A 14,501-nucleotide genomic window follows, 5' to 3' on the forward strand; every position below is an offset into this window, starting at 1 on the left:
TGCAGCGGTAGTATTAGAAACAGAACAACTCTAAGGACAAAATCAGGGGAAAAAAAAGCCTTCACAATGGGCAATGACACATTTTCCCTGTTTTAGCAGCATTTATTCATTCATTTGAAAGCTTAAGTGGCACGGTTATGGTTGAAAAAAAGAACCCCCTGAACAAAGAACGAAGTACAGCATTCTTACAAAGCCAGCAGGCTTTCCTCCTGGCAGCCTTGGCAGGCTGCAGGTTATGGGAACTACTGTCTCTGCAGCTCACAGGGCCCTCCTGAAGAGAAATGCAGTAGTAAAAATTAGAACAGAGCTGCAGTATCATTTCAAAAAGCTGCAAGCAGCAGATGAAAGCAATACTTCATTTGCTGGGAAGAAGGACATGAAGGTTACGCGTTGCTGATGCTGTTAAAAAGGCTAAGTAAAAAACACTGTTCTTCCAAGATCAGCCCAGCAGGTCAAAAGAAGAAGGCAGGCTGGGCAGGCTGTTACTGCATAATCCTAGGAACCTCAGGAGCCAGCTGCTTCCCAGAATTTGAATTTTTAATCAGGACAGCATTATCAGTCTATGTTTGGCATGTGTTTGTGCTAGAAGACTTCCTCCATCTTGCAGGTATTCCTAAAACACGAGCTTTGGTTGGGGAAACACCATTCCTGCTAAGGTAAGCTACTTCATACTTGATGCCATAATCTGACAATAAGCCATCACACAATGTTGCACAGCCTGGTGCTATTTCTTTTCATTGGTATTTTCAACAAAGTTAAAGCTCTCTTCTCCTCATATCTTCTATCTTCTACCTTTCAGCCAAGGGGAAAAAAAGATAATTCAATGGATCTGTCATAGCTCAAAGTGTAGGTGATAAAAATCCTCTCATCTGAACTTTTAACTCATTCAAATATAAGTTTTTAAAAGCTCTACACTTATGAAAATAAAAACCCCTTTAAAAATAAAACCAGCTGAGAATAAATTAAAAATATGCCTTAGATAATTGTATTATATTAAGACAGCACATATTTGCCTGCAAAGTTTTAAGCAGGTTCAGCTACCAAGCTACTGAAATCTAGAAGTTAGTTTGGCAGCTCTGGCTTCACAGATACAGAAAAAGAAACCACCTACAAGTTTAAAGAACAGAAAACTATTGTTTTGCAGTATCAGATAAGAAATCTGGATACGAGGGGACTGTATTTCTGTAAAGCAACCAGCAGCAGCCTATTCTATTTACCACCTCATACAAGCCATTTCCTCAAAGCTATCAATGCTTACCCTTCCCTCTTAATATTTTTAGATTTTTAAGTAACAATTTGGGCACTGACTCCATAAAAAAAACAGTTTTCCCATTCCAAACAGTAAATAAATCTGGGAAACACAACACTCATTGAAGGTAAAAATTGAAGCATGATGATTATTACATAGCTTATGTATACAGGTAACAATCTCCAGCTTCACAGAAAACACTAAATTACATCAACCAATGCAAAGCAACATTTAAAAATATAAGAGTAGTACAAGTATAGAAGGTTCAAATCAAACACTTGCATAAATTAGCCACTTATTTAAACTCAGTGACTTTACGACCAATTCTTCCAAGACAATTCCCTACAACTATTTATAATGAGAGGCTTGCTGTGAGTGATAAACTGACCTGTGATTTTTTCTGCTGCCCAGTACTTTCCAGAAGTCTCCAGTACCCAGGCTTCATTTCTGTCCACAATCAAAAATGCACTTTGAAAAGTATGGCATGAACTCCCATCTTCATAATAATTTCCACCTTGACCATGTTCCTCCAACAGAGCAACTATTACATCCAGTGCTTCTTTAGCTGTTGCACCTCTTTCTAGGCCAAGTCTATAAGGAAAGGGTAAAACAGAAATTTAGACAGACTCGTAACAGTGAGGTCTCCATAAAGTTATTAATTTTAAACATCAGCACTGATCCGGTTTTAAAATACCAAATTGTCAGATATGCTTAGAATAAGAATTCTTGCTTTAATGAGTTACTAGAATTACAGGATGAGAAATTATTTAATTTGTTTCAAGTCTTTATTTTCTACACTCATTCTTTATTCTCAAACCTATTACAGCTAGAGTTTCTTTTTAAAGAGTCTAATTACCAACCAATGGCCTCAACTGCACTGTAAATACGCAATGCTCTATTTATTCCCCCCTCAGGCAAAATTAATTTGAAGGACAATTTGCAAAGGTCTTTTTAAAGTAACAGCTGTATGCAAGTTTACTTTTATGTACAGAAGAGTGGGAAACTGCAAATTAATATTACCAGAAATCAAAACAGGGAAGGTGTATTCAGTATTCCAATCTCTCTACAACCTTCTTTCCCAGCGCTCCCATATTTAATTGGCCATGGAAGTTAGGTTATCCTTTGATGCATACTGCACACTGTAGACAAGCATTTGTGCACAGTCATGCTTCAGTGCTCCTGCAAAGACTTCTCTCAAAATATGTTTACCAATTAAACATCAGATACAGCTTTTGTCTGAACTAAGAGTAACCATATGCCTAAAAAACCCAATGATTTTAAAAGAGTCTGAGCAAAGCAAGGATCTTTTAGGGAAAGGTAAACTGAGGCACAAGAATATGTTTCACAAAGCTGGTGCAGAGAAGAGCAACTAGGCTGGTGAAAGGTCCAGAGAACAAGTCTTATAAGGAGCGGCTGAGGGAACTGGGGCTGTTTAGTCTGAAGAAGAGAAGGCGGAGGGGAGACTTCATCACCCTCTACAACTACCTGAAAGGATGTTGCAGAGAGGCAGCTGCTGGTCTCTTCTCACAAGCAAATAGTGATAGGACATGAGGCAATGGCCTAAAGCTACACCAGGGGAGGTTTAGGCTGGACATTAGAAAAAAAAAATGAATTCTCTGAAAGGTCTGTCATGCATTGGAATGTGCTGTCCAGGGAGGTCACTGAGTCACCATCCCTGGATGTGTTTAAAAGTCATATAGATGTGGTGCTTGGGGATACGGTTTAGGGGTGGACATGGCAGAGTAGGGTTAAAGGTTGGACTTAATGATCTTAAAGGTATTTTCCAATCAAAATGATACTACGATTCTATGATTTATCACTTAGTGACACAGGAGGGACAACTAGAATTTTAGACCCTAACTCACAATTTCTCCCCATCATCTTCTTACTTAGCCTTTATAGAGTCTTTCCCTCTTGTCTTGTTTCTCTTATTAGCTGAAACTTGTTTTGCATTGTTGTCTCCTTTTTCAGTCCCTAAGCATTTATTTTATTCATTATTTTCATCATTGCTGTAATCACTTTTTCAGAGCAATGCAGAGAGGCCAGTCTTGGCACTTACCAAAGACATCAGCCAAAAGCTAATCCAAAAGCACGTCTCATGTATTCCCTTAGAACAACTCCAAAAGCTGTCACTGCTACAGGCAAATAGACAGTCTGACTACTACCTCATAGACCAGAGAGTCACTAGATTCAATGATTACCCACTCCTTTCTCCTCACTTTATGACCATTAGGCTATAATTAGTTCAAAACCTGCCAAGATACATAACATCACACTAAAATCTACAATAATGTCTCCCTGAAATTTTCCTTCTGAAATGGCTATAGTTTAGTTTTCTCTGTCAAAACTACAGCAGAGATTCAGGCTGAAGAAATATATTTTAGATCACTGTTCTGCAAATGCCTCCAATGTTACATTTACTTCCTTTTAACAAAGGTCTAGGCTCCGCTTTTGTTCGATTGCTCCTGTCAGTCACAAGGGCCAGCAAAAAACAAGAAAAGGAAAAGCACCACCCTATGCAACCACCACACAGCTTATTTCCACAAAACTGTAGGTCAGAGTACCCTTCAAGGGCAGCTGGAAGAGAAGTTTTAAGTAATTTCAACCCTAGATGACAGCCTGAATTATTCATTAAGAGAATTTCAGTGACTTAGTATAATCCACTGCTTCAGTACCTCCAATGAGCTATCACAGCATATTATAACCTTGTCAAAACAACATCACCTTAAGCTTTTCAACTTCACATATCAGTTCCAGATGCAGACTTTCCAAATGAAGTAACTAATGTATACAATGATGACATTCTACTTTATTTAGTTTTGATATTTCTAAGGAAGAAATTGATAAACAAATCAATACCATTTTGAGGAGCATTCTTGAGTCTCTGCCAAGACTGGCATGTCTCTGTGTGGCTCTGAAAAAGTGATTGCACCAGTCATTAAAAGAACAAAGAAATTATACAAACATGTAAGGATTAAAAATGAAGAGAACAATGCAAAAATAAGGGTGTATTTTACAGGTTTCTTCATATATACCTTGTGTATGATAATGTTCCCCTGCTCTAACTGTATCAGCATGAGCAAAACAGTCTCTTCATATTAATGTACTGCCTTAAGTAATCAGGTGCTTTGTAGAGTAACTGTGCCTCAAAAAAACTCAAACAACTGCAGCTACACTAAGAAGTATATCTGAAGAAAATCCTGATAAGCTAACCAATGCAGAAATACTGGTGCAGCTTTCAAAGACCAGCTTTTGAATAAATGCCTAGTACAAAAGCGTTTCTTAGGAATTTGTTTTCTCTAAATTTTTCTGTCTTTACTAGGTTCATGCTCTCCATACAGATAAACTGGGATGGAGACAAGTATGCATGGAGTAGGACCAAGTTATACCTCTCAAGTCAATCAGAAAAAGAATAATTCATAGCTCTGACATGCTGTGATAAACTATCAAGCTAAAAAATTGCAGATTTCTGTCTTCACCCTCAGATACAGCAGGATACTAGATAAAACACTGTTATCAGTCATTTAAGCCAGCAGCTTGTTACTAAACAAGCTAAGATCTTTGTGAAATACACCTTTACTAATGTCTGTCATGGTCTTCATTGAAAAAAATGCTTTGTGAGGGTGCAGAATGAATTTTCAATTTCCTGGTTCAACAACGAAATGTGCTGGCTTTAGAATTACACGACTACACTGAAAGATGTCTCTGGCTTGTTTAACACCATGTGCTCTCACAAAACCCACCTACAGCCTTTGCCCATGCTGGCTGGATTTTAAATTCTAACTGAGAAGCAACAATTCAAGAGGAGTTCAAAGAGAGAGGAAGAATACAAGAAAAGAACAATCACTTGAGGAGAACGTAGAAGCAAACTCTTAGGGGAGCCTGCACATTCAATTAAAATTTGATTGTACCTTCTGGATTACATTCCTGGGTAGACAACTCTTACACCTGCTCTGAATAATACATTCCAGCGTATAAAGTTCTTAGTTTATTTTGCAAGCAGCTAGTCATACATGCACACACAGAGTGTGAGTCTTCATCCTTCAGCTAAGACACAGATGCAGAAGTCCAACGTATACACAGGTGTGAGATGTGCATTTCTTAATTAGGATTAAAACTCCTTAAGTTTATTTTTATTCCAATACATCATGAGCCATAGAATTAGTCTGTTCTGCAGATGGGTAAGAAGAGGCAGACCTGGTGCAAAGTGCTTCACTGCAGCCTGTATGAGTGATTTTGTACTTTATGGCTGGCTCTCTGTTCTATGAGGTGATCCAAAATAGATAAGCTTAATGCAACTGGCCAAGCCTTCACAGTAATAGAGAGAATCACTTTGACTGGAACAAGAGAGAGAGGGTAGTCTGCATCTCCAGTTCTCCTTGCCTGAAGCACTCTCTGCCTTCAAGCTAGGGACAATTTTATTCTGCAGAGAGAGGGAGGGTAATATCAGCTGATGATCACTGATAGTTTATGACCAATTTCTCCTTACTCTGGTAACTCCTGATTTGCTAGTGTGGGTAAGTCAGTATATTCAGACTGCAATAACTGTGACAAAATAAGCAAAATTCTCCATCTAAACCAATAGTTTGTTTAAGTTTCAAGGGATGGCAGCAGGAGGTAAAAAACAAAGGTGGATCTTGGAAAGTCACCTAATACATCCCTCTTCCTGACAAAAGCTTATCCTACACTTTCTTAAAAGAGCAACCCCATCTATTCCGTCTCCCTTGATACAGTTAAACTCCCTAGTCCTCCTAGGTACAGCTTCTCCACAGATTTCTTCAGTAATACAGAATTTAGAGAAAACACCAAAGAGAAACATAACTCAAAAATCCTCATGATTTTCTCATTGGTGAGGGTCTATAGATCTCTGATCGTATTTCCCAGTTCCACCTAATTCTCTCCCACTGGCTCATATTCCTCTTAATTTCTGGTAGCTGGAACTAGATACTGCATTTCTGCAGACTTCATTACAGGCAAAGAACATTTACAATTATAATTGCAGGTAGCTATACACCTAACAACAATTTCTTCTAACATGCTTCCCAGCTTGCTCATGAGAATATCTTCTAAGGTTTTAATGCTGTCTGAAAAGCCAAGGTATCTATTTCCTATCCTCTACCCATAAAAACTGTTAACTCCTTATAGGAGTAAAGTAAAATGGTTTGACAGGATTTTTCTTGACTAACACCCGTTATTGCACATTTATCACCTCCCTGATTTTTAAGTGGGTTTTTTCCCCTTCAGAAACTGAGATTAAGCTGGTTTATAACCACAACTCTTTTAAACTCTAGTAAGTACAGCCGCAACATTTAACCATTTCCAGTCATCCAGAACCTCTCTCATCTTCCACTTGTTCTCAGGAAAAACGAGAACTCGCCTGAAATTTGTTCAGCCTGCTCATTAAGTATCCCACGACAAATTCCAGCAAGATCACTGCATCTAACATTGATTTGCTTAAATAACCAGTTGTTGTCCTGTTCCATCTTTAACTAAATTGTGTTCATTTGCTCCCTTTCTCATTGTAATAAATTTGCACCATTTTCTCTTGTTCTTTCATTTTCAGCTTTCTTCCTCCACTCAGCTCTCCTTTCAATTCTCTTCACTAGCAGATCAGCATGCAGGTTGAGACTCGAACAAGCCTTCAATGAACAGACTTACAGGAGTTTGTTTGCCAGCATTTAAAAAAAGGCAATGGTTTGCATTGGAATGCATGGGCTGAAGTGAGGTATAGTAGTTTGTTTATGCCTACCATTGGCTATAAGCCCAGGATAAGCTTTTTAGGTCAAAGTAGGCTAGTGTAAAGAGGAGAGAACGAAGGGCACATCAGCAATCTGATATTACAGCTTAGTTAGCAGTTCCTTACTAACAATATAATAATTTCTCTTATCAGAATAGCCACTGCTGGACTCTAGGGTAGGCAGAAGAGATAGTTTTAGTGAAAGGACAGGCGACTGGTACATGTTTGGTAGCCAAATTCAGAACACACGCTTTAAGTGTTAGCTCTGCCTAGACAGGTCTCCTGCTGATACTGTTCCAAAATTTACAAATGCCAGCACCAAAAAGCTGTTACCCAGTATCATCATAATCTAAACCTTTGGTGTTTCAAAAGCTGGTCACAGCTCAGCAAGCCACCCACCTGACAAGATCCATTCCAAGCAAGGCTTCAGCTTCAGAAGCTGGTTCTCTGGTCACAACAGCTTCATTAGCTACACAGACTCCATGCTCATTAGCTCCCATTTCTGCCCCCCAAAGCCAGGAGGGCCTGCTCAGCACAACAGCATGAGTCTTGGGAACCTGCTCGATCTCAATATATGTGCACTGCAGAGAGACCAGGAAGAGAAAAAGCAGAAGAATTGCAAGCGTTTTATTTAATTCTGTGCCTGATACAACACAAGACTTCAATGCAGGGATGGGACACACATTTTTTAAACAACTTTTAACTCTCATGTTTGGACCTTTACATCCTTTTATTGCAAATGCCAGGAAAGCTTCCCCCTCTCCCTTGCTGCCTCCCCCGCAGCTGCCCCCAGACTGACACTGCTGGTAGAATGGGGGGAAAAAAAAAAACAAAAACACCAAGACTTGAAAAGATGCAGTGGAATGCCTTCATAAACAGTCACAGGAAATACAACATAGGCATTGTTTTTGCTAAAATATGATGCTTCTGCTACTTTAAATGGTCTACTGTAATCACAGATCTGTGGATGTATTCTGACAAGTCAAAAAAACAGAGGAACGCTGCAAAGAAAAATATGAAACTTCAAGGAATAAAAGAAAGAATTCATTATCTTTCAAATCTGTTTACTTTTCTCTCGCTCTAGGACTTAAAAGCAAGCATCATTTTCCCGGACAGCATAGAAGAGAGCTTGATCCATCACTAGATCACTGGCCAAAGTACAAGCCAAAGGAATGGGCTTTACATTTTACTATTGAGGTCACATTAAGTTCTTCAGTGACCAAACTCCACAGAATTTTCTTTTGAACAAACGGAACCTTTCAGGAGACAGCTCTACAGCCAAGGAGACACAAACCCCTGCATAGGACAAGTCTTGGCTCCCTACATCTCCTATGTGGTCAGCAAGTTGCAGCCATCCTGCAGAGTCATCCAGGACATGAACCTTCTCTACTCCTTAAGAGAAAGCAAACACATACACAGTGTGGAGAAGACTTCGTATTCCATAAACCCCCACTTTCATAGAATTCTCTGGATGAACAGATCTATTATACGAGTTTCCTTACACTGAAGCTTTGATTTTCTAGAAGGAAAAATGATGAAAACACTCAGAAAAGTTATAGTCTAATAAATGCTGAATGTCTTTTCTCTGCAAAACATATTTGGGCTATCCCTGCTACCAAATGCTTATTACTTGGGGCCTCATTCCAAAACAAAGGATTTCCAAACCTGCTATTCATTATAAAGATTTTATTGTCAATGGCAGCAGTTGAGAAGGGGGAAAGAGGAAAAAATGTGTCTTTGCATTTTAACTATGTAATCGGGAGCCAGAAAACATCCAAAGGTGTGTGTCTGTCTCTCTCTCATTTAGAAAGATGTCTCAGTCTGTAACAAGGGCAATTGGCTGGGCGCTCTGGAGGGCCTCCGAGACAGCTAAACCAACAGAACACAGCTATTGCCTTCTATACTGCTTCTCCACCTCCCCCAACCCAATGACAAGCAAACATGGACCATATTTTCATGTTATTTTCAGCTTCCATGTAATAAGTCATGTACCTAGATAACGTTCAAGCCTTATTTATATACATTGCCTTAGAAGACTTAAATAACAGAAAACCATTCAAATCTGATAGTAGATTACATGGACTTATAAGACTACTGTAGACTTGATTCTTGTTCAATAATCCTTTGCCATGGTTACTGATGATTACAAAAAATCTTTCGTGAGATTTTCCCTTCCCATTAGGAACATTTACTCCAGTAAACAGAAAAGTAGGCACTTAACAGGACTGAGATGTATTAAGGCAGGCATTTGGTTCATATTTGTTAATAATAAGAACGAACTTGTCAAAAAAAAAGGGTCTGTGTGTGACAATAGATTATTAATTCTAAACTTAAAACCCTCACTCTTCGTAACTCCATCCCCCACCCTCAACCCCTTAAAATAACATCAGAAAATTCTTTTCCAGAGAAAATAATATCTTCATGCAGGAAACAGAGGAAGTGTGCTATCCACCTTTACCTATGACAAGCCAATTGTAAAGGCAGCTCAACTAAAGGAAGATAATGGATTTTCAGTGCAACAAACCATTGCTACTTATTCCACAGAAACTGGAATATATGCTTATAGCATTTCAGACCTGGAAGGAAATGGTGGGGGAAAGACAACACCATACACCAAAAAACTTCACTGGCCACTGGATCTCTAGAAACAGCAGCTCAGACGATGACAAGATTTCAAAAGCTAGCCCAAACCACAAGCTCCCTGTGCCTTCTCCTGCACCTCACTTATCTGGCAAATCCCTCCAGCACAACAGCATAGCAGCCTGTTCTACAGAGAACTGTGCCAAACTAGGCAATGACAAACCAAATAGACATAAGGTACCGCTGTGATTCTGCTTGATATCAACCTCTCTTTAAAATTCCTGAAGCATCCAGCCCTAGCATTTCCTAACACTAACATTTTTCTTTGAGTATGAATGCTAAAAACAGAAGAACACTGATACATTTGGTGGCAAGGGCTGAAAGTGAGTGGTGTCAGGCTCCATTGATTTGCTACAACTCCAGCTCTGAAAGCAGCGTAACTGGAATCGTGCCCTGTGACAGTGAATTCCCATTGGGAAATATAAAAAGGAAAGAACAGAGACTTTGCATACAAGAGATGCAGCCAACAACTTTAAAGAGAAATTAACATGCTAGAAATTAATGACGTTTCTTTTATTTCACTTATGGTATCAAGAAAATAATCTTATCAAGGCAGTTCTAAGTATATCACAAAGCACAAGTACCTCCTACCCTAGCTAAGGCATGAGGATATGTTGGAGGTACTCCAAAAACAGACCCAACAGTCATAAGCACAAGAGATTTCTTTCATTAATGAAAAGAAACTATTGTGCAGCTTCTACTGTATGCAGTCTGCAGAAGCCTGATTCCTAGCACCATCAGTCATGTCATTATTAAATATCAATGAAATCACATAGGCTTCGGCCCTAAATAACAAAGGCAATAGTCAGGGAATGCTTTAGAAAGAAATTATCTTTGAAGAAGGGCCATAAGATTCTAGATTACAGAAGAGATTCCCCCACATCACCCCCTCATCAGATTCAGGCTTTAACTTGGCGTTAACTCTTTGCTTAACTACTACAAGCACTGCTGTACCATAGCACGAATTTGAAAACAGGCAATATATCTGTAACTATTGCAGGAACTTGAGAAGTTGCACCATGGCTGCTTTTAACCCATTCCATAAGAGGGATGGCAAAATGTGATGAGGCAGTCTCAGCTTGCTGCCTCCACAGCCATCAAGACACTGAGACTGACAGCCTCGTCAAAACTGTCTGGAGCAGTAATTCTGCAGGTGACATGGGCTACCTGGGCTCTCCCACCGTGGTAAAGTGGAGGACAGGAAAACTAGAATGTGACTGTCCAAGAAAGCCCCTCAATACCACCTCCTGTGGATGTGCCGGATAAAGTGTGTTGTACAGGTAATTATTTTGCTGTTTATCTACAGGAACAAACGCAATAGAGCTCAAAGGATTTGGAATAACTGTTCTCTGAAAAGAGAAATATGCATACAGTAGCATACAGAAGATGTGGCTAGCTGATACTGTTTCCACAGCTTGCTTATGCACTAAGCAGCAGGTAAGTGGTAACTTAAGTTACCACTGCTTATGTTTATACACAGATGTTATTGCTTGTGTGGGCCAGGCTAGATTTTATTCTAGAAAATAATCAGAGAAGCTAGAAGGAACTGAACAGTTCCCCTGTCAAAAAGCAGAACTACACACCCTCTGACCTATTCTAACCTACTTTTATCAAGCCACCATGGAGCCTCTGGGCATATGAGCCACAGTATGGAAATGTGCTCAACAAAATGAAATATAAAATCTTTAAACAAATAAAATACCACAAAGTGCAAGACATTCAAGGCTGAGAACACTCTCAGGAAGCACTATATGTCAAGAGCAGATTTAGCAGTCAAGAAATCACCTCTTGTTTTTTAAGTTAAAAATCTAGCAGTGCTAGATGGTAGCAGGTGCTGAGCAAAAGTGAAACTGAAATGGGGATTAAGCTTATAAATTTGTATTTTTAAACAATAAAAAGCAGACTTCAAAGAAGCCACAAAAAGATAACCACAGAAATATCACTGGAGCTCCCAGATATCCTAGGACTGATTTATTTGCTTGACCACTTTGAAATGTCTGCTCACATATCTGTTTTGCCACAAGCAAACAGTTTGGGTCAAGACAGGATAGTTGGCAGCTTTTTACATCACACAATTCCAGTGCTCTCCCTCCCCTTACTCTCAGTTCCAAATTCAAATAGAAACAAAACAAAACCCAAAACATTAAAAAGATTGATAAAAATTAGTTCAAGCCAACCAGTTTTGTTTTGATAGTAGAAGGCACCAAAGAAGCAACACTCCTACAGTAAAACCAGAGGTTCTGAGAAACTTTAAAGAGATTATGGTTTCTACCACTGAACTGCTGCTGGCTCATGCATTGTGTTATAAAGCAAACACATTAGTTTAAATGCCAGTGGCCTGCAATGGAGAAGAGCAGAGAAAAAGCTCATATTAGCCAAGAAACAGACTCTGCTAAAGGTAACCACTTTCTCTTTTTTCAGTTGCTATCTGCCTGCATAGTGCATCTCCTCCATCTCTATGCAAAGTCTAAAGGTTAGCTTAAGGTAAGCAGCCTGACTGCACATATCATGATATAAGCCAGATATTTGGTCTCAGCTGGGAAGTGAGAAAAAGCAGCTTCCTAAACTATGTTTGAATTTTAAGCCTGTAGATTACAACCTCTTTAAACCATCTACAACCATCTACGTAAACAAAAAGGATCACCATGAGCACAAACAGTGCTGTGTTTCACTGAGGTTTCCTGCCAGTCAACACTTACCCATGGAGGTGTATCACAGTGGGGGTGCCCAGGTTCAAGTTCACAGCTGCAGCAACGTGACTGTAAGCGTGGCACTGTCAGTCTAATCTGGAGGGTTCCCAAAGAGCAAATTCTCAGTAGATTCAGATGCTGCCTGGATACTGTTACCAGATTTTGAACATCTTACCCCCACATATAAGACAGATAACCCAAAAGAGCTGGAATAAAAGGGAATTCAAGTACACCAGAACTAAACTGCGGTGCTGGCACAATGCCTGGTGATTACATTACAAACATCAGAATTAAGATACCTCCAAGAAATGCAAAGCCAACTTTAATACAGTCAAAGTCTACTTTCCAAGCTTTATATCTATCTTGCAACACCAGAGACCCCTCAGTTGGCTTTAGGTGAGTTTTTATGACTGCAGTGCTCAGACCAATGTGCAGCAAAAAATTATACTGCTTCTCATAAAACAGAGCAACGGAAGGTAGGATGGTATCCTTTAAACAAACAAAAAAACCCAACACAACAAAAAAACCACCACTATTTAAAAGAGAAAATAAGTAACAACTAAGGCATATCTATGCCATGAAGTTTTAGAGAACACAAAACTGCTCCTCCCTCACAGAGGCCTGAAGTTTAAGACCAACAGAGTGTTTAATGCCAACATATTAGAAAAAACTACATATTCCACAATTTGATTGACCTTGCTGGACACCATCCTTTCTATCTTCCCCCTTCCACTCCTTCATAAGAAGTTGCACGCTATTAAGATAAAAGAGCTTTCACAGCCCTATACTGAAGCAAGCAAACACAACTATTTTCAAATCATGGATAAAAGGTCAAATTAGAAGAAAGTGAGGTTTATCTAAAAGAAAAAACAATCCACCTGGAAAATTCATCTAAGGAAGTCATCCACCCAAGACTTCTTCAGGAGAAAGAAAACCACAGCAAGCAGCAGGTTACGAGAGAACAAGAGACATCTAATCAGTAAAATCTACCTTAAAAGTAAGACAAGGGAGGCTTGCATCTTAAAACTCATACAACGTGAATTCTCACTAACACATGAAAAATTCTTTTTCCCCAGAGGTGGATTTAAGATCACACTTACTTTTAGCAGACAAATCCAAAAAAAAGAACACTACTTATGCTTTAGAAGCAATATTTCACCTGCACGCACAAGTTTACTAGACTGACCAGTACAACAAAGAAGAAGGCTGATCAGCATGTGCCACAGAAAAACTACAATGCAAGACAAAAACAAACTTTTGAGAAAGCTGTCTCACACAAACACAAAACAGGCTTTTATGAAAAGCCCCATTGTTCTGGGTCTTGGGAACCTGCTGACATGGAGGGAAGGAATTATGTTGATGAGTTAGCTGCAGGGTTACTTGTCTGGCAGATTGAGCCACAAAGATCAAGCCTGAAATGGCTTGCAGTATTCACTGAATACTCCAGTTTAAGGCCCTGCCACAAAGTAGCTGACAGCTATGTAGCAGGATCTGCCTGGTTCCTTTATGGCAACAACCTACCTGAACCAGTGTGTCATTTTTTATTACATTGTGCATTATCACAATGCAAACATAAGCAGCACAGAATATAAACAGGATACAGACTTCTGAAAGAGTCTTATAACACAAGACCCAAGTTCTCAGAAGTTCTGAACGTGAGTGACAGCCATGGAGAAGCAATTAAAATTTTATACACACTGGATTACATTACCTGCAGAGAATAGAACATAATGAAAAGCAAGTCCACCATCATTGCCCAGTGAAGGTGAAGGATCATGTATCTAACGTAAGAAATTAATGCAAGTGTACAACATGGAATGGAAAGAAAAGTTGTTCCTTTGAAAACAACAACAAAAAAAAAACCCCCCACACACAAAAAAACCCAACAAAAATCCCCACAGCACTAGGATGGATGAAAGGGAAAATTTACAGGCACAGAGGATTACTTACTTAGAAAAAACAGTAGCATGAATTTGGTCAAGCACCTTTTTCCGTTTGCAAAATATTATACATTTAATTTTCTCAGACCTGCTCAGTTTTATAAAACGCAAAGGAAGGAAAACTGTAGCAAAAAACCCAACATACCAATGATAATTTAACTGTTGGCAATTTTCAGAGGCTTTAAAGAGCGAAGTAATAATTCTGAGTATGTCAAAGGCTACATCTAGAAGTACTGACATGTCTC

At 39.2% G+C, this 14,501-nt stretch overlaps 1 protein-coding gene across 3 annotated transcripts in view; it reads right to left on the reverse strand.

The window, feature by feature from the left end:
- SCRN1 (secernin 1) overlaps window positions 1-14,501 on the reverse strand; it is a 37,985-nt gene that overhangs the window by 7,855 nt on the left and 15,629 nt on the right. For all 3 annotated transcript variants that reach the window (XM_051610391.1, XM_051610390.1, XM_051610392.1), the window contains 2 exons: window positions 7,386-7,567; window positions 1,638-1,840 (listed from right to left, as the gene is read on the reverse strand). In XM_051610391.1, coding sequence (XP_051466351.1) covers window positions 1,638-1,840; window positions 7,386-7,567 — 385 coding nt within the window. The remainder of the gene's footprint in view (window positions 1-1,637; window positions 1,841-7,385; window positions 7,568-14,501) is intronic.

Source organism: Apus apus, chromosome 2, assembly GCF_020740795.1.
Source record: "Apus apus isolate bApuApu2 chromosome 2, bApuApu2.pri.cur, whole genome shotgun sequence".
NCBI lineage: Eukaryota > Metazoa > Chordata > Aves > Apodiformes > Apodidae > Apus > Apus apus.